General features: G+C 41.8%; 1 protein-coding gene across 1 annotated transcript; it reads right to left on the bottom strand.

Moving 5' to 3' along the window:
* Positions 1 to 4,084: 4,084 nt before the first annotated feature.
* Positions 4,085 to 20,955, bottom strand: TSPAN2 (tetraspanin 2; the record flags this gene model as incomplete). The annotated part of the gene is made up of 7 exons (XM_010073892.1): positions 4,085 to 4,485; positions 6,329 to 6,412; positions 7,144 to 7,218; positions 8,407 to 8,508; positions 9,050 to 9,124; positions 9,574 to 9,671; positions 20,811 to 20,955. Coding segments are annotated over 7 exons (645 nt in total), but the record flags the coding sequence as incomplete, so codon positions are not given.
* Between the last annotated feature and the right edge of the window lie 377 nt (positions 20,956 to 21,332).

The raw sequence follows: 21,332 nt of genomic DNA, 5'->3' as shown, positions 1-21,332 counted from the left end.
AGGCGCTCCCGGGCAGTCGTTTGTTTCAGGTTACCTTTATTAGAAACGTGTTTGAAATTCGAGACAGAAAAGCTGATAAAACGCCACTGGAGAACACATGGGAATAAAGGGATGGGAATGCTGACTTCAGCAGCGGTGCGTTTTCTTTTTTCCCTCAGAGAAAGCTGCCATAGAGGTAATTCTGCTCAGACTTTGCAGCATAAACCGATGCGCGAGTTCTGCTCAAAATCAGTATTAGTGGTACAGACAGAAATACGTTTTATTGGAAATGGTTCGTGTTCTGGAGAGCTTAGTGGCTGCAGCACCAACAGAGGAAGAAGTCAGATTGAAAAGATTTATTGATGTACATTTTCTATGAACAGCACCTGATGCTGTTAATCACCAGCCTCCCAAAGCTGTAAAATACAGTATTTGAAGGCTCAAGACAACACAATTTCTTTTTCAATACATATGAAATGTATTTTGCTATAAAACAATCACTTTCAGTATGAAGAAAAGTGAAATATGAATCTTCATTGTAGCGATATTACAGGGCTATGCTTCACCAGCTCCTGTGCTATCTCTGCAAGATATCAAAACTGGCTGAGGTTTTCCTGAAACAAATGAAGCTCCCATTGAAGTCAGTTACTGAGAAAAATTAGACAAGGGAAATGTGAATAATGATATTTAGAGATATTATAAGGGCATCGGCAATTTACAACAAACAAATTAAATTACAACAAGCAAATTAAAACAAACTAGTTGACAGGAGAAGAAAACGTGTCATGTGCTTTCGGAATTATCACCTGGAGGGATTTGATCTTTTGTCACTTTCCTCTGTAACAGGTGCAAGGGACAGGACTAAATGGGTACTTCTGATAACTGATATGACAGTTACAATGTCTCTGGTGCATACAAACATTGGAGTTTCTTAAACTGTGGCATGCAACTCTGGAGCGTGAACTGTATTTGAGGAAATTTAGGTACTAGTTTGGATTTAGTTACCTTTGAAAAGCTTTCTTATTGAAGACATATGGTGTAGTTGCTTATCAAAGATTTTGCACTTTCAAGAGCTGAAATGAAGGAACAGCAGCACAGTAAGCTGTGGGCACTATATATCCAGTTTTGGTAACCATAACCCTGCCTGGGACATCTGAGCATTTAAAAAGGGCTGCTCAAGCTAGTCAGTGGAAATTGGAGTTGTTAACTAGCTGTGATCTAAAAGTAACAGGAAAGAATTTTTACAGCTTTGACAGGGTTTGCTGTATTTTCTGTCCCTTACTGACTTAAAAAAGACTTTCAGTTACTAAGGTGCAGAGAAAACTGCAAATGTATTATGCACCTCACAACAGCAGAAAACAAAAGAGGCTATATTTTAATTCTGTTCAAGGCACTAGTAGATGCATAACATGTTCATTTCCAGCTTCAATTATACCAATAACTTAGAGAAATAAACCAGTAACTGATATTATTTTGTTCCTGATATGCAGTGGAAGTATCTTCTGTATACCTAAATAGCAGTAAACCCTAGAGTATAAGCAGTAAGTATGCTCAGAAAAACAAATGCGTTGTTCAGGGGAAGAAAAAAAAACAACCCAGAAACCCGAAACACCTCAGCAGAAGGTTAGGTTGTTCGAGTCTGAATTTGTACAATGTTTCTTTGCACCAGTCTTCCCTGTTTTGGTAAGGCACTTAGATGTTTTTGTACTTCTGGGGGAGTGGGGGGGTGGGGAAGCAACAGAAGTTTCTGCAAGCTGCCTTTTTATTCTGTGCATCTCAAAAGCAGGAGTGAGCATCTTCGAACTTACTCAAAAAAACAGTAAACAAATAAAGAAGTAAAGTCTGGTCCTATCATTACATTCTGGTGCTACAAATTTGAGGAATTAAAACCAATTATATGTAGATGTGTTTAAAATAAACAGAATGCTATCATTACAAGGGGGAGTGTAACAGAAGGAAATAACTTTATTTCCAATAAATTTCTACCCCTGTAGGGCAACAATGTTGGAATTGTGCTATTTTTACTGGTTTTCCTGGAAAGCTGTCTTGTTCTGAATGGCAAAAATTACACTATACACAGCTTTCTTCTTTCTGTCAGTGTTACGCTGGGAGGAAACACCCCGGTTGCATACTATCCCGTTATTTGTTTAGAGTTGAACCGGTGCAGGGAATGGCTCAAGTGTACCTGGCATCCAGGAAACTGCTCTGGCTCAGTCAGTTGTCTGCTGTGAGGAACTTTCTTTCTTAGTTTGAGCTTGAGCCCCTCATGGATTTGCTGCCAGTGTCATTCTCCCAGCTGAGCCTTTCTGAGGAGCAGACAGCAGATCGAGGCCCTGTTTCCTGGTCTGATGCTTGCAGAATAAGGCCCCAGGCCCTACTTTTCCATGGCATCCATAGCTGTCAGCTGTGAACAGTGTGATACGAGTCTAACTCTTCCTTGGCACACAATCCAACATCTCCCTGCCAGCTGGGCCCAGAAACTGCTCGGTGGGCAGTGCCCGCTGCATACGCAGTGTCTAGTGCACAGCTGCCTCCGTGTCACACTTTGTGGTTGAACCATTTGAAAAGAGAGATCTACATAAAAGGCAGCAAGGTGTGTCAATTAAACTGGATACGTGGGACGGCCACGCTATTTCCAGTCCTGAAGTAACAGAATAGTAACGGGAGTTTGAATTTTGTTGGGAAATGAGACATAAACGTCACGAGGTATGTATATTCCAAACAAATGTGCGCACTAGAATGCACACATCTTCTGAAATCCAATTTCTTTCCATCATTTTTCTGTGGAGTAAAGACCCCATGAGCTGTAAATGCCAATCACGGACCATTTCAATGAGATACGTAGTTGAGCTGAACTTTTCCCCATCATGTATGGCCCAACTGCATCAGAAATGCGAACTCGTGATCATCAGAGAGACAGAGCTGCTGTGTAGATATTATCAGCAAAAAGCTGTTCTCTGAAATGGTGAATTATCTTGAGTAAGCCAAAAATTAAGAGATTATGAGCCTTTGATGTAATTTATCTTCCCCTTCTGGGGACAATCTTTTTCCCTCCTAGGTTGCTTTAAAAGGAACATTCTCTTGTGAATAAATATGATAAATAGAAAAATAAAAATATAGAAACAAACTATGTAAACGCAAGCCCTGAGGTATTTCAAGCACACAGTGTAATTTTTATACCTGACATGCAATCTAAATGTGCCAGTAAGAAAATTTACTTTATGGCTCTGTAAAAATGTCCCATCTTTCTTTCCTGCCTTACACCCACAAGAAATGGTGAGAGGTTGAGGTAAGAGCCCCATGGAAGCTGTGATAGTCACAGAAGCAGAAACAGAGGATATTAAAGTGCTGCGTGTCTTTCCCTGGCCATTTTCACTCTTCAGTCGGCTTCCACTGGCCAGTTAGATTTTACAGAGTATCTGACAAAGCTGCTGCTTTTCTGGATGCAGGGTCCGCTCCTGCACCAGCATATATACCATATAGAGACTTGCAGGATAAAGGGACTTCTGAATAACGATTCTAGTGGCCCCTTTAACTCACAGATTTGTGTGTGTGTCTCAGGCTAGCTTGGGAAGCTTAAGCGCCCTTTGCACTGCAATTGCTCCCAAATTACTGCCTTATCTGCCAGCTTCCCACCTCTTTCCCCCTCTTCCTTTAGCCTGGATCTCCTTGGACATATTTCCTCACCCAGAGCTTTCTGCATTTGCATGAAGGGTCCAGTCCTTAAAAAAAAAAAAAAAAAAAAATCCAGTTTCTGTGTGACAGTGAAGTCAGTGGGTCTGCTTACATGAATCAAAGTTTGCTGGAGCAGGCCCTTAGGCATTAAATTTTTGTTAATAAAGTCCAATTTTATTAATTCTACTCTGGTCTTTGGAAAGAACAGTTACAAAACAGATCACAGGTCTTACTTTTTAAAACGGCATTTGTTCCTCTGCTAATTCTTGGCAAATGGGCTCAATATGAGAGGGTTTCCAGCACTGTATACCTTCAGGTGTGTGTACGTACGCTCTTGTCTCTGGAAGAATATGCATGCAAGTGTGCACACACAACATATTCCATTTGCACACTTACCTAAACAAGGTACCGCATGTACAGGTACGTGCTCATGTGCATATATATGTGTAAGGAGGGACATGTGTGTGCTTACACAGTGTCTATAGATGTGTAAACTCTTAATTGCACACATACAAACATTAAAAAAATCAAATTAGTCTTAGAGGCACCTTTGCTTTTTTCATTAAAAAGGGCATTTAAAACCCCTTTTTTGTTCACTTTGGTTTTATCGTAACTAATACAATTCACCTGCTCACTTCATGGGATATTTTCCTCTCAGTATGTTAAAACTAATTAAAATGCATTAGAATTATTAAATTGGGTAGAAGAGCACTTCTTGTAAAGCTTAGTCTGGAGCTCCTGGGACATAGTTGTGCAGTGAGAGTTTTAGATCATGTCTCTTGTGTTACGGATCACACAGCACAGAACCATGCTGAATATCATGCCAAAGATCTAGAAGAGAAGGGATGCAATTTAAGGATCCACTTACAGAACAGTTATAAAATAGTCTGTATATTAAAACAATCTGAAGGCCCTTATGGCAGAGTAGCAAGTCACTGCTTCAATATGCAAACCTCAAGACATCAGACAATGAAAATAAAAGAGATTTCACTGATAGTCAAAGCCAAGATTTTATCTGCTCACACTAGTTTCACTGTTCTTTGTTCTAAATGGGCATAATAGCCCCAAACATTTATATTATTAACATAAATTTCACTGACATCAGTAACTGTGACTGTTGGTATTATGCCTAGTATTGCACGGAAAGGTTCTGAGTTTCAGAATGCCTCTCCATGCAATATTGTATACACGTTTGAATAAGAGCAGAAAATTATTCCAGGTGAACCCAGGTCTCTGTAAATGGTGCTGAGCATTGTGGTTTTACAGAGAAACCTAAGCTCTTAACAGTTACTACTCAAGAACAAGACTATACATGAAAGATGAAACTCTGTTAATGTTAGCGAACTAGTTAACTAGAGAGAATGTTAAAAGCAGGTAGCAGTCTCCAGGCCAAAGTCTCCAGAAATTTCCTTTTTGCTACAGGTGCAGTTAGCAGCTACCTCCTAAGGCTTCATTGCCAATGGTGGGATATGAGCAGTGTTATTAGGCAGTTAGACCACAGCGTTCATATCCCCTCCAGGCACACCTCCCTGAGGAAGGAGGAGACAGCTGGCCAGTCATACCCCATGAAGGGTCAGAAACAAGCACAGGAGAAGGCAGACATGTTTCTGCTGGTAAAGAGGTTATCAGCTCGTAACTTCTGCTGTATCGGAGGTGGGAAGCCATAGAAGAGAGATTGATATTTCTAGTGTATTCTTGTTGAGCAAGGAGGTTATTGGAACTCTGTCCCACTCCTGTTGCTTTGCTGTATTTTTGAGTACACCTTCAAATTTTATGCAAATCACAGGATTGTTTAATCCCTTTTACACACGCCGTGGTTTCTGTTACATACATAAACCCTTCATCTGTTTTTCAGCGTCCATGTAAGTCCATAAACCTCCAGCTCTTCAGAGCAGCTAAAGGTGTACTGCTTTACTAATACTGTGGCTCCTCAGGCTGCTTCGGAGTGCTGCTGGTTTCTGAGTCTGGAGGAAGCCATGGCTCAGGCGTGCTGGACAATGCTTTCTGTGCAGCCCTGTGTGCCTTGCAGCAGGGTGACATCTACTGGTCACAGCTCTGCCGGGAAGGAGGAGACCTCGGGAATACACCAACGCGCTCTTGTGGGAGAAGGTTATTGTCACTTGGATGACACAATTCGATGAAGCAGTTACCTGTAACTAGGTGCTACGTGTGTAGGAAAGATGCTGTTCTGAAAACTGCAGTTCCTGTAGTGGAATACATACTGACCACTGGATCTGTGACCTAGAAAAGCTGTTCGTAAAATGCCCTTTATGTTGAACCACTGCTATAGCCAGCGTTTTCCTGGAAAGGGCAGGTACTCTCTACTCCTTATGAAATCTAAGGGCCCAGAACATCAGTCTGCAGTTGTTTGGGAACAGATGAAGTAGCTGCTATGGCCTTTTCTGCACTCTTTTTTTCTATGATTGCAACAAAATAAGGTTACCATACTTTTGACTCTGAGGAAACAAAATGAACTGGTAAAATTAAGTCGCATAAATCTGTTTGCACCGATGTGGGCAATTCCCAGAGAGAGGACACACTGAAAGTGACAGGAATAGCCGCACCTTTGCGGAATTCACCAGTTGCTGCAAAACGCCTTCCACAAAGCTTTCAGTACAGAACAGGGTACTGGGCTCAAATATAGATTTGAGACTGAGAACATGGATTTACTCACTGTGATGCCAGCAATTGCAATTCCAACAATTCCAACTAAATGCAGATGAGCATCAATTACATTCTGGATTTCAACCAGGCAGTTCTATTAAAAAACAAATTGAAAGACTTTTACTCATAGAAAAATATACTCCAACCAACTCCATCAGCTGTTCTCACTAAACAACAGATAAACATCAAAAATATTATGTCACTGTCCTAATTCTTGCATCTATGCCTTGTGTTTTGTTGAACAGTTCTCACTGCATATTCCCTTTGCAGCAAGACATCTGTACCTCTTGCCTGTACAGGTTGACACGTACGAGTAATTTTCTTACAATCAGTTTTCCCTAAATTTAAAATCCTTTATCATATGCTATGCTAAATCATGAAGTTTGGCCCTTCAGATTGACATTGTACTCACAAGATGATTCCACAAAAGACAGAAATAACAGTATCCTTAGCACCAACAAAGATTCTAGTCAGGAGTCTCCATGGATGGTTAAGGCAGGCACTCCTGAAAATTCAGCCTTCACAGGGCTTTTCATTTGGGACTCCTGCTCTGCCACATCCTTCTCACTTTTCCTTTCAGATGATAACTGTCCCAGCTACCATGGGATGCTACAAGCAGGCTTCAGAAATGCGGGCTGGGCATGTTTAATATGACCTCCAACTTATTTCTGTCTCCACTCTGCTCCATTTCATATGGAATTTCATGCTGGAATTTGCAAGGTGAAAAGGAAATTCTTCCTTTCTTTTACTTATAGAGTGTCTCCAATTTTACTAAACAATTTTCATCAAAAAGTGATTAGAACAACCAGAACAGAGTACACTTGCCTTTGGCATCTGGATATTCTCTGGACAGGGTAATCCCATTTGTTGTTCCATATTACCTTTACCACAGCATTGGAGCTAAATGAGAGAGAGATGAATCAAAAAAGGGGAAACCATAGACTTTTTTTATACTGAAGGTGAGACAATAAATAACTAAAAAAAAAAAAAGAAACCATACAGATCAAGTAATAAATTTATTCTCTGTATTAACTGCTACCTCTGGTAGAGTTCCAACTGCGTGGGATGAAATTCTCTAAAATCAATTTCAAGTGTCTGAAGCAGTAGCAAAGAGACACATTTGTATCAACAACAGCTTCCAGAAAGGATTTTTATCACAGTATCTCATAACAAAGCAAACAAGTGGATTTTGGAAAAGCAGATCCCTGGCTTACAGGGAAACAGGAGTTGTTAACGAAAGCAGAAAGCTGAAATAGCGCATACAGAATTATGGGGAATGCACAAAAGCTACAACAGAGAATGCTAGAATCTTTATTTCTGACAAAACATAGTGCTGGATTTGGAGACAGTAATAAATCAGAGTGTTTCAGAGGGTTTGTTTTTGCTGTTTGCCTGTCTCCCACAAAATGCTTGGAATTCCTCTTTGGGTCAGAAATAACAGCTATGGGAGAAGGACAAAAGGGTCCAAGGTTGTGAAATGTTTGTTCTAAAGAACGTGGGAATACTGTAAGGAGAAGCAAAGCTTGGGCTTGATCTCTGTGGGAGGCAGTGTAGATACAGGATGGACACAAATAGGATTCAGGAAGTCACAGGTTCTAATTCTGATTCAGACACTAACTTTTTGGGTGGCCTGAACTGAGTCACATATGTGCTTTTGGTTCTTGGTTCAGTCAGTGACAGGATCTGCCATACTGCAGATCCTGGGACACAGGTCACAGCTTTTTCTCTGACAAATACAGAGAGATTTAGACCTTTCTACCTCCCTGTGCATTTGTGAGTATTTATTTTTGGATTTTAATATCTAAAATGCCCATAATAGTCATATCTTCAGCACAACAAAGAACAGAAACACCAGCTGAAATTTAAAAGCCTGGGCATTTTAACTTTCAAAGGTTGGGATCACTTGGGATCTGAACACCAGAATTCTGACAGAGCCATCAGGAAACTGGGTTGTGAGCCTCTGGCTCCATTTTAAGTAACACCCACTTCTATTATTTCATACCTCAGTGGGAGGCATTCTGAATTTTAAATGGTGATGTAACAGTAGAGGAGTAGTGCAAGGTATTAAAGCTCAGGAGGACTACTCACAGCCAAGTGGTAGTGATAGATAGTCCTGTTGACCTTCCCCCCTGGGTTTTTCATGTAGTCATCGTAAGTATCTTCATAGATTTTCTGGGCTTCCTGTATTGCCTGCAGAAATCAGACTTTCCAAGTGAGAGGCAAATAAGTCTCACCCCCAATCCAGTTCAGACTTCCAGCTTGTGTCATCAACTTCCAGAGCAGAAAATTATGCCTGGTAAACTAAGGTACCGTGATTGGAAAGACAGGAGATTTTGTGGCCTGATGGCATTCAGAGGGACTCTGCATGGGTCAGAATGCACACACACTGTATTCTCTGTTTTGCTTAAACACTGCTAGCTGGAGAAGTTCAGTACTTGAATTTGTTTGCCCTCCTAAGCAATACCCTCCTATCACATAGTTCTGCTTGGTGTTCCCTGTGGATGTAAGGTTGAATCACACCTACAGGTTTTCTCTAATAGAGGGGTGCAAAAACTGCATCCCATTCTGGGCATGTGATAACACAAGCTTTCGTTGACTCTAGATAAGAATGTCAGAGAGTCTTCCTGGGAGAAGTGTCCAGGAAGGTTCTCCTATGCAAGAGCCAGACTGTAAGTCGGCACTGGAATCCCTGACTGCCTCATTATTACATTACAAGTTGCTCGCTACTTACCACTTTCTTGCCTATAAAGGCAAATACTCCAGCAGTGACCTCAGCTGCAAATATCACCAACAAGCAAGCAAAGAACTGCAGAGGAAGAAGAGAACCTTATATTAATATACCTTGCACAATTCTGCAGTATATGGACTGCCAGTCAGTCCCTCATCCGTGCCCAGGCCTCAACAGCCCACGGAGGATCTGAAAGAAAGCTGGTAAGCAGGGTCCGTAACAAGGGTGTCAAGTCAGATTCCTTGTAAAATGGAAACAGAGGTGGAAATGGCAAAGATGCGTCTCGGTAGCTTCAGAAAAGACAGAAGGTAATGCCAGGAAATCTATCACATGAGACAAGCAATGGAACTTCCTCATGTATGGGAGGTCTGCAATAGCACAGTGGCTAGAGATGCTAGATTAGCCATTAAAAGGACATAAGACATTTCAGGTCTTGGACAGCAAAGATCTTTCCACTAATGACACAAAGCATTATGCTTTTGAATGATTTTCTTGCGCAGCCCAGGCCCTTGAAACCTTTTACTTACCGCTCCAAGTAAGCACTGAGACTCCCGCGCTGCTCCACAGCACCCAAAAAATCCAACTGTGGTCATGAGAGCCCCTGCTCCCACCAATACATAGAGTCCTATAAAAAATCAGAATCAGACAAGAATTTAAGGTTTCTCTTCCCAAAGTCTGCTACCTATTTTGTCAAAACCACACATTTGTAAGTAACAATGGTCTCTGGCTCTCACAAAGAACACCTGTTACACAGAAACATTGCTCTCGCCACAAAAGGAGACCAATGATTTCTTCAGGATTCTTGGAGAATCTCATGCAGTAAAATGAGAAGACTTTCACCTCCCAAGTTTCCTGTCCCAAGGGCAGCTCAGTCCGGGAAGAACATACACCATACCATCCAAAATCACCTTACAACTCTTCAGTGAGGAACGTAAGGTAAAAAAAAAAAATCTAACATTGCTGGAGGGCTTATTTCTGTGAAACCTGAGGCTGGAAATGTGCTGTACTGCTGTGTAGGGGTGGAACATTAAAGGCTACATGGCAGCTATGCTCTATCAATTGCCTGGCAGTACATTAAAAAAAGGACATTTGAAGATCTTCAGGAAAGTGTGATGTTCCTCTGAAATCAGTGCTTTGGCTGGAGAAACAGCTGATTGCTATTGGAAAGAGGATGATTGGGGGAAACTCTTGAAAGCTGTTAGAGGAAGTAAATGAAACAATAAATTTGCACCCTCTGTCAAAATAATGAGTGGGAAGTATAGCCCCATACATAGTTAAAGATCTAGGACCCTACATATGTTCAGAACTTGACAGGACAAAAACTAGAGAGGTAAGGGGAATAGCATTAATCTCTGCCGCCTGTAAAAGTGCTAGAAATACTTACCTTCAACAGAATGATTTTTTTTTTTTTTTTTGCATGGGCTTTATATACAATAAAAGGAAACCAGAGCACAGAATTTTTGTTTCCTCACTTGTAAACTTATGTGCTTGATCTGTGCTTAGGCAATGCATCCGTTCGTGTGCAGTGTCAGTTCCCATCAGACCACAACTGTGTGTGTGCTTGTCTCTGGGCAGGCTCAGTGCAGTGCCTTGTAATTCTAGTCTTTGTCTTGTGTGGGCAGTGTGGATGATGCGTAGAAATCTGCTATGCCCATCCACTGCTAGACAAAGCAGCTTCATTTCCCTCCTGCCTTTAGGAGAGGACAGCGGAGCTGCAGACTGTGCGCACTAGAGGGCACAGCGAGCCTTGCTCCCAGCTTTGACTCAGCCAGCTTCTAATGAGTTTGTTTAGTATTCTCAATTACCAATTTAAACATTATTTTAAAACCTTTGGGGTTAACAGAGCTTCTGGCATTTACTGTTAGCAGGCCTAGTCTAGCAGCTAGACGAGAAAGTCCTGCAAATGACAGTTTGCAGTGATTGCTAGGAAAATTAAAAAACAAACAATCCATATATGAGTGCAGAGCACCTAGCTACTCTGCTGCACAGATGCAGCCTGCTTGGAGAGGGCAAAGTCCTGCCTGCTGCCAATTCACTGGTGCATCCCTGTCCAGTCACTGCGTGTCGGCCAGATATCTGTCCCAGCTATTGTGATCCTTCTCTTCTCCTCCATCCTTCTTGCCCCGGTGCCTTTCTTGTGGCAAGGACTGCAGCTGGGGAACACATTCTCCTATATAGCAATAAAACAATCATAATTAAATATGGCTTTGCCAGGTCTGTGATGACAGATATGTGGGATTTGCTGCTGACAGTTCATATTCTGTATTTTCTAGATTTTTAATATTCATCAACTTGCGACTTAGGAGGACTGAGCATTCTTCAAGCTAATACTTATACGCATATTCACAACACAGTGTTTTTTACTGAGGGAGGGATATAGAAAGATATTTAAGGCTCAGGAGAGAAAGGCCAGCCCCTCGTGGAATATGAATTGGAAAAGACAAAAATCTTCTCTCAGGTGCAGAACCTGCTGTTCAAATGCCAGACACCAAAGCTGCCATTTTCTGAGACCTCTGTGGTAAAAAACGGAGTGTAATTACAAAGATGTTTCCTGGACCTTTTTGGGCATGTCACTCCCTACTCCAGTCCCTGTAATTACTTATCAGGCAACTTAACAGAGAGAGTTTTTGATTAAGAAGACTGTAAAAAAAACTTCCCTTTCCTTTTTGTTGCTTCCAGCTAGCAAAGACAAAGCTCTCTGGGGTGAGCTACTTTCAGGAATTTGGATTTGCTTTTGTCTGAGAAACAGGCTTAACATTTCACTTGCATGACTCACAGCTAAACTGCTACCTCAATCAGAACTTCCCTTTTAAGGCGTGTTACAGGAAGAACTCACACTAAACAAAGCTGAGCTTGCTGGGTGTCTGGCCCCACAGCTGAGCCAGCCAAGGGTTTAAAACCACCTTCTTCCATCTTCTGCTCAGGAGAGTTCATTCCAGACTTTGTCCTTTCTCAGCCTGGGACTAGTAGTTGCTGATACTCAGAGAGCTATTTCTAGATGGAAAATAATGATGATACTTTAAAAAAATTCCACAAAACTAAAGATGTTTTTACTTGTCTACTATATATACACACATGCAATCTTCCACACAGGAATCAGACACTTGAAGAGTAGCTTGAAAAAAATTCATAGGGACCAAGTTTCTTCTCAGCTTGCACTGTGAGCTTTCCTAGCACCCAGGTCCAGGTATGCTCAACGGGAAGATGATTTCCAGAAAGGGTATCAAAACAATTCAGAAACATCCTAGATGGTGTAAGTATATAAGACAGGGAGCTAGTATTTCTTTTCCTGGTGGGATAAATGCAATGTAGGCATGATCACCTCAAATTCTTAATAGGAACAGACCTAAATGAAAAAGTGAGACTCTCTCGAATGGGAATAAAAAGAAAAGGGTGACAACGTATGGCACCTCTTAGAATCACAGCCTTACCTAGAGTCATCATGCGCTGGTAGCTATCAGGTTAGCCCAGTTAGGACCAGCAAAGCAATAAATCCAGAAATTTGGTGGTGTTAATGTCATACATTGCTATGCAATACTCCCGTGTGTCAGAAGTAACTAAGCTTCGCTTCACTTTCCAAGAAGCCAGGATGGAAAGCAAAGCCTTAATCAGCCTCTATTCATAAGCAGTTCCATTGTTAAAATACAAAGCCTTGGCATGGCATCCGTTTTGGCATCTACAGCACAGCAGAGAAACAAAAAAGACACAGCCACAAAATGGAACACACTTGATGGCTAGAAAGTCTGACAACAAAAAAGTTCACCACAAAGCTCAGCATGGCAAAAAGAAGCGTGCAAGTCAGGTCAAGGTAGAGAGCCTGTTTTGGTGAATGGAAAATTTTAAGATGACTGTCTAGCTGCACGTTTTGTGCAGCGGAAGTAAAAAAGTACAAGGTAGAAAGGAAGCAAATGTTTGTGGGCTGTGCGAAGTTTTTTCTCTTACCTCTTCTTGCCTCTGTTCATTTCCTGATTCCTAATTTTGTCACTTTGATCTGTGTCTGCTAATGAAGAGGAGAGAGAGTTTGACAACTGACTAGTCTGTGAGGTTGTTGGCAGCACACAGCCCACAGAAGAGCAGACAACAGATGAAGAGAGAATACTGAGAACAGGCACAGTGCTATGGTGTTAAGGACAGCAAACACTGGACCTAACGGCAGTTTCTGCCATCCGTGTGGCTTGCCCACAACTTAGGAACGGTTATTGCACTTGCGTGCAGGAGCCACAAATCAAGTCACTCTCAGCCCCTGAATGCAAAGGGATGAAGAGACACATTCCAAAGAATTAAAAGCCATGTGCAAAATGCAACAAAAAATTGGTGGATCTGAGCAGACACAGCCAGGACACCAATGACTATGAGGAGTACTGGAGGAAATACGGGCTTCTTTGTGAACAGAGGAGGATGAACAATGAAGTGTCACAGGACTGGAGTTTTTTTGGACAGACCCTATTCTCTTGACCTTTTTTTGTGGAGAAATATTCGGGTTTTGGGGTGGTGGGGTTTGTTTTGTTTTAGTGGTGCTACAACACCCCCACACACAAACACACCCATGTTTCTAGGCTGTGAAGATAAACTAACAATTCTACTTTTAGCAGTAAGTCAAGTGAGAGAACACCTAATAACAAATTGATTTCCCTTCTAGCTAAAAAATAGAAAGTGTAAGAGGGGGGGAAGCCCATACTTCAGCCATTGTTACATTTTGCAAAGAACAAATTTGGAAAGCAGTTAATCAGCAGCTTTCCTATATACTTGATTTTTTTATTCATCCCATGGGGATAATCATTATTTCCTGAAAGGAAAACGTCAAATGGGGGTATTCCCTGTGAAAATTCCAACAGGAGGGATTCTAATTTTCTAGCAGACTCTGCTTTGCAATTACAAGGTGAAATAAAAAGTTACCTGGCAACCTTGAGAGCAACCTATGGCTCCCGGTAATGAAGAATGGCAAATCCCCAGCTCAGTAGAGATCTCTAGATTGGCATCTTCCAGAAGATACTGTTTCCTCTGGGTATGAGCACACATGCCCTACTGGGGCTGTACTTGGAGACAGCAGATCTGCAAGTGTGAAGAAGCACCTCAGGAAGGATAAATGACTGTCTGTCATTTCTGCATGAATGAAACTCTTGTGATTAACAGTGAATACAGAATTTCATCATTTTAGGTGAAGTAGAAGAGAAGGATGGAATATTATAGCTGCTGACTGCAGTGTGTCTTTACGTGTATGATGAGTGAGGGAGGGATCAGCCCCATTTTTACAAAAAATTATGAGTGAAATCTGCAAAACATCTGTTCTTTGTACCTTAGATCAATTAAAAACTGCTCTTAAGGTAATGTGCAAATCTATGTGTAACTAATCTGAAAGGAAATGTCACCAGTTCTTTACTCTGTCATATGGCACTTGGACAGAGTAACAACTGTGTCCTTGGAATGAGAGTTCTCTGTGCTTCCACTGCAGAGAATCACGTGGTAGACAGACATGGGTACTACCAGTGTTTCATGAACAGAAAGGAAACATTACAACACAAACCAGGCAGGCAGGAACCTACTAATGTGAACAGTAAAACCATTCTTATTTCAGATAACACATGAACTGTCACCACCACTAGACATGCTCTGCTGGCCACCAAGGCTGGTAGAGATCTAATTTCAGAATCTGGAATAGAACCCACTCCCAGAGTTGTTCTTTGTTTGGTTGGGTTTCTAGTTTTTTTTTGTTTTGGTTTGGGTTTGGTCCTCCCCCCCCAATCCAAAATCTTACTGACGGCTTTGAGATAGAAATCCCTGTCTCGAGCCTACTGCAAAGAGCAGGAGCAGACAAATGTACACTGTCTCTCTGTCTGGCTTTATTTCACATGGGTTTCTTGTTTACCTGGCTGCTATGGTCACTTTCCGTTTTAAATAATTCTACTTTTTCTTTTTTGGCTGAGTAACTAACACTAAACAAACTGCCAACTGTTCATACTCCATTGAGAAAACAAGCAACTCTGTTCTTGGTATAAGGGATCCAGAGGCATTGATGACAGGAGTCGTAGAACCCAGATATGACTTGGAGAGACTTCCCTGAGGTTGTATGTGCACTACAGTCTGGGAGGCAGATGTGCTCCTCCACAGAAAGACTGAGGCTCTCAAGCCCTCAGCAGAGCACCAAGGAACCTATAGTGCAAGTGCTCTACTGGAAAAGAGGAGAAGCACATGTAGGAGTTGGAAATAACATGCCAGATAGTGACAGTTGTGTATGTAGCACATGGGAGCAAAGTCAGTTTCTGAAACAGGCTTCTTACTGGAGATCATAATTTTTGTGTTAATAAATTTTTAGTATATTTATCTATGAAATACATTTACAAAACTGGAGAAGTGAGGCAGAGTCCTCTGAAGGAAGGTGAATTTCTGGAGAATTGGAACATAACCTTAATTTGACCATAACGCACAGATATAATTACATGTCCTGTGGGAATTCAACAGGTATTTTGTGGTTAACCTTCCTGGAAACCACAAAAGCATTACAAATACCAGCCAGGTTGCAGGCTTGAGCTGATGCATGAATCCTGAATTTTGATTTAAAAGTAACCTCACTGTAGTGTAACATCCTGGTCCACTGCTTCCCCCTTCCCACAGAATACCAGCATATTGTTACATATCTTGCTCACATGCATAAATAATTATGTCTCAAATTCACATAAGCCAAACTATGTCAGCTATTACCTTCACCCTATACCAAACTTCACTGAAGTCAGATGAAACACATCCCTATATTAGGTGGGTCTGTATTACTGCAGTTGGATGTCACAGAACTCCCTGCAATTCTTTCTAGGTTAGGACACCCTGAATAATCCTGTGTGTATGCGTATACTTCGATGCAGATATCAACAACAATTATGCACTTCTAATGCTTAAAAGCACAGGCTCCCAGCCACCCAAAGTAGAAAGCAGAGCATGGCCGTAATGCATTCACAGAAATCTGCAGCACCCACAGTAGCAAAAGTTCGGACTCTGCAGATAGCTGTTTTTACCCATGCAAGTGCAGATAAAGTAAGTACTGGAACAAAGGAAGCCAACTCAATCAAAACACGCTCTGTAGATGCTTTTGAACTGACACACCCCAAAAAGGAGCTAAGGGCTTTTTTGTTGCAGTTTTATTTTTTCCAGCAGACAAAATGTTTTCCTTTTAACAGCATCATAGTGGCCAGTCCCATTGTATTTCCAGCTCTGGCAAAATGAAGCACAACACAGGACATTTCCCTTGAGATACAAGGGATGATACTGGTTTAGATTTTTATTGTCACTTTAGAGACTGGCATCTAGGGCTGAGCTAGTCCACATAAAGAGAGTATGTATGAAGGAGAAAGCATGTAACTTAAAAAGCCGGAGTGTTCCTGGAGTTTAGTGTGCTGCTAGAGCAACAGGAAGCATGTTGCTGTCTTTTTATTTCCTGCAGGACCACTGACAGGTTTATCCCCAGTCACCCAGGTGGCTGTTCCTGGAAAAGTAGAGGTGTTGGGTCTGTGGTGCTGGGCTCTGCCTGTGCGTGGGCAGTCTGACCAGAATCAGGTACAACTGCTTGATCGCTCACTGCGGTGGGCTGAGGGGGACCCCACGTACTCAGTGAGGGGTACTGCCAGAGTTCAGCATTTGCAGCACCGCGACCAGGGTGCAGGCACCAGCGTAACCTGCAGCTGCCTAGAGGAAGGAGAAAAGGGTGCGTCGGAGAAGGAAATGGTGTAGTTGTCGGTTTGGCTGTTGCTGCTGCTGTGTGGAACTGGCTAGCCTTTAGGTAGCTACACATGAAGAGGGCCAGGTGGAAGAAAAGTTTACGCAGGAGGACAGTTTAACAGGCAAAAGGGATAAAGTGCATTATCCTGCTTAAGTGATTAATAAAAAAAACCCAAAACCCCACAACCTCCTGAATCTCAGCATATTGCAAATATAAAACAATACACATGATGGCAGGACCATTTGGTGCATCTCTTGTGGTACTGCATCTCTACACAGTGACTACTTTGCCAAATAGCTCTCATTTTAAAGGCTGATGGAGTTTGAGGGGCTACATATTTTGGAGAGAAAATACTGTTGACTAAGGCTATAGTGCTTGACTCTAAAATACATGAATAGAACTATAACAAAATGAGGCACAGTAGCAGAGAATTGCCGTTTACATGGATTTAACTGCTGGCCAACTCATTTTTGCACAGGCACCCAATACTGTGGAGAAAAACTACTAATATCCTTCAACTCCAGACATGACTTCATATCCTAAGGCATGCACCATCTAACTGTATCTTTCAAAGCCATAATGATCACTCATGCTCTCACAGACCCCAAGAAAAAGCCACAGCCACCCTGAAACTTCTATCCACAACTGTTTTGGCTCTGATGAATGCCTGGACCACAGACTGGATCATGGAACTGGAGTAAAGAGAATGTAACCTAGGAGAAAGTTTGAGCTCTGGCTGTGCAGGAGAAGCAATGCTTCAGTGCTACCAGTTATGAGAAAGAGTCATCCAGATTGATTCATTCAGATTTATCAGTTTTTGTTACCATTCCTGATGGGGCTTGTTGAGTACGTACACTCCATTTTTATTGCTACTGGCAGTAATATGACCCTCTGCACTTCATTTATTAGGGATGCAGTGAGTTTGTCCTTCATGTTGCCCAAGGAACCAGAACAGACTTCCCTTTTCATCCACCAAGAGCAGAGAGGATGACAGGTGTCTTGAACTGACCCTTAAAAAGTCCCTGTGTTAGTTTTTACTTCAGAAATGCCCAACTTGCACTCAGCAGGCACTTCTGTGCTTTAGGTATTCTTACATTTAATAACAGCACTATTACAAAGAATTAATTAAGGACCAATTAATTGTGACACAGCAATGCTGACATCTTGGGTTCACAAAAGCATCTCTGTTTTCCTTCTGATTGTTGCAGACTTTCCTGCCCAGCAAAAAACTTGCCAGTCTTGGTATGGGACTCTCAAGAAGGATGAGCAATCTGAGGGAATTTCCTCTATTCTAGAGATCTTTATTACACTTGTTCAGTACAGTGTCACAGACAACTCAGATGAAAGAAGTAATGGCCCAGCTATTGAACTTTGCTGAAATTATCTTTTTTTTTTTTTCCTTTTTTTTTTTCCCCTCTCTCTGAAGTACAGGTAAGAGAGGAATATATGAAATCTACCAGAGCTGAACAGCAATAGAACAGGAAAGCTACAGTTTTTCCTCAACGCTTGAAGCACAGACATAAAAAACGTACTATGAGATGGAGTAAAACAAAACCATTGTCATGCCTGCCACTGCAGTGGGAACTCCAAAAGTTGGGGAGCTGCAGAGAGAGGATGTCCAATTTTAGGAGGCTGCCCCAGTGTAAGATCCATCTGGTAAAGCGGATGGAGACTGCATGGGTCGAAGAGTTCCAATTCGAACCTTTTATACTGTAGGTTAAAAAACTGCAAGCTGCAGTGAGAAATATGGATCACTGAACAGCAAACCACAAGGAACAGAAAACTAAGAACACTTATGTGCTTGACCTCAGCACTGCTGCCTGTAAGTTGTTCTCAAACCAACAAAAACATTTCAGTGGCTGGAAAAGATGAACAGGCCTGGTTGCCAAGTCATGGCCCGAACTGTTCCAGGGGGCAGGAAAGACAGCTGGACTGCTGGTAAAGAACAAGGCTATTTAAGGAGACTCGTTCTGGCCTAATGGAAAATGCAAGGATATAATTATCAATTATTTTAAACTAACACAACATTTGAGATCCAGGAAGGACAACATCACAAGGAAGCACAAAGGAGAAGCTGGTTAGATTCATCTGGCAGCTCAATCCAGGTACAAAAAGAGCAGAATGTGCTGCTCTTCAGAAGCAAGAAAATGAGATGCTTTCCACAAGGTAGTGATTCTGGACAGTGCTTCAGACTACAAAGCAAACTCTGAATGCAGCTGCACTGTTGTTCCAAGCACTGACACAAGGCTGATCTGATCACAAAGGGCTTGGGTTATCACAAGGCAGCCAAAAAAAAAATGGACAGTGGAACGGAGCTAAAGAAATTATTTTTTTATATATGGCCATATATTTATATCTCTAAGTCACGCTGCTGATCTGCTTTCTCTTTCAGCCCTCTGGGCAGCTCCTCCTTGTGTGCTGCACAATGTTCCATATTAAGAATTTCTATGCAAAATTCTGGCTGTCACCCAGAATGCATGTTACAGAGCAAACACACAAAGCCAAATAACAACACTCCTAGGGCGTCTGCAAGAAAGGCCCTATACACAACTGTCAAGGGGGACTCAGCTGAAGTCTCCTAGAGAGGTAAAGCTCTTGAGCATGATTGTCAAGTGCAGCCTTGTCTGCTGAAAAAAAAACAGCGTTACTGAACTTATCACCACTCTTTTAGCACTGCCTTAGTCACAGATTGTTAATAGCCTCAGACTTCTGACTGGCTGCCCCGTCAGATGCCCAGAAGTCACGACAGCATTTAACATGATTTGTAATGAGGGAGGGCAACGGAAAATTTTTTGTTTTTCTTTAACAGAAACGCTCCATTCAGAGCACAATGCCTATTATAAAAAGGGCCAAAACTTTGCTTTAGAATTCAGTCAAAAGTGCAAGTTTAAAAGAATTCTCAACATACTTATGTCCTGTTCCTTAGCACTTCCTCTGCTTGCAGTTACATATTACAGCATACAGCTCTATAAATACTTGTGACAGTTCAATAGTTGAATGTCACGGTATATGACGAAACTCTTACAAGAACACTCCCCAGGACTTCCCAAAATTAACAATCTGAACAATTTTTGTAATTCCTATTCAGGATTGAAGCAGATTAAATCTTGTAGAGATTTAGATACGAAGAATATCTTGTTTACACAGTGTTATAGTCTGCATTGCAAAGCTGTTGGTGACCGTGGTGCTTGTTTACATCTCAGGATGTATTGCCTTCTGGCTTGTAGACAGAAAAAATATTTGCAACAATTGAATTTTATTATGTGAGTCCACCTCCATAGATGATATATTAAAACAGAAGAAGATCTGACTCTTCTGGTGTAAAGGCACGGATAGAGAAATACAGTTGCTTGCAGTCCTATATAGCTGCTATTTAGGAATGTGTATAGATACGTAACACAGGTGGCATTTACAGAAAAACCAACTGGAAATCCTAGGGAGAAAAACATTTAACTTAAATGCCTAAAATTAGATATGACCAATACCAATTCTGTGGGTGGGGGAACTAGTCGATTCCTGCCTAGGATGCACAAACAGCTCCCGAGATGACTGAACACTCTGTAGCTTTACTTTTCATCTGTGCAAGCATTTGCTTGGATACTTATAGTCACACTGAGGGCCTCTGCATGCAGACACAGGGAGAACTGGGGAGAAGAAGTTTTACTGCTGCACTGGTAACAGAACCATTCAGAAGTGACACTTGTTGGCTAGCAGCTGCACAGAAAACTCAGGAAGGATATATTGGTGAGCCCTGCGTTCCAGGAGTTTCTGACCCGTCTCAACTTCTATTCTGACAGTATTAGCACAATTCAGTTAAGATAGGTGAGTTTTGGATCAAATCTTAGAGAAGAGTTCCATTAGTCCTAAGGAAGTTGATGCCAAGCAGAGAGGACGAAAGCCATCATGAAGATGATACACACCACCAGAATGTCCAGTTCTGTGTTGTTCAGCCCAGGATTTGTTGGCCTTCATATAACTCAATGTGTAAGGTATGTCACATGCCCCAGGATGAAACCAAGGCTAAAGGCTACTGTCATCACAGGCACTTTAACTTACCCATGAAGAAATACTCTGGAGACTTTTTGTCTGAAGCAAAGCCTGCCATAACCCCACCAAACCGCAGCCATAGACCAAAGGCAATGACAGCCAATCCTGACAGCTGGAAGATAAACAGACCAGTCAGTACTTTAGGAACAGTTGCCTGAAGAGCATCAAAGAGGTGTCATTGGCACCTTATGCTTTCTTGAAATCCCACAGCTCAGGATGGCATTGTTAGAAAATTCAGGAAGCACTTGCCAGTGTTTGATAGCAATGAATTCCCATCACAGTGCTATGTACTTTCTTTCTTTCAGCTCTTCAATGTAGTGTTGCTTCTGACCTTTTAAAACCTTGAAAAACTAGTGACTTTCAAACATTGTAAGTAAGCTCATTTAGTCATCAAAAACTTGGTCTGAGTTGTGGTGGTGAATGGTGTGGGGCAGGGTGTGGAGGAGGAGTGCCTATGAGAAGAACAGACAGGCTGCAAAACTGATGAGGAGCACTCTGGCCTCCTTCCTAACCCTGAGAACTGCACTGCAG

Source organism: Pterocles gutturalis, unplaced genomic scaffold, assembly GCF_000699245.1.
Source record: "Pterocles gutturalis isolate BGI_N339 unplaced genomic scaffold, ASM69924v1 scaffold48482, whole genome shotgun sequence".
Classification (NCBI taxonomy): Eukaryota; Metazoa; Chordata; class Aves; order Pterocliformes; family Pteroclidae; genus Pterocles; species Pterocles gutturalis.
This window is presented reverse-complemented; position numbering and strand designations above follow the sequence as displayed.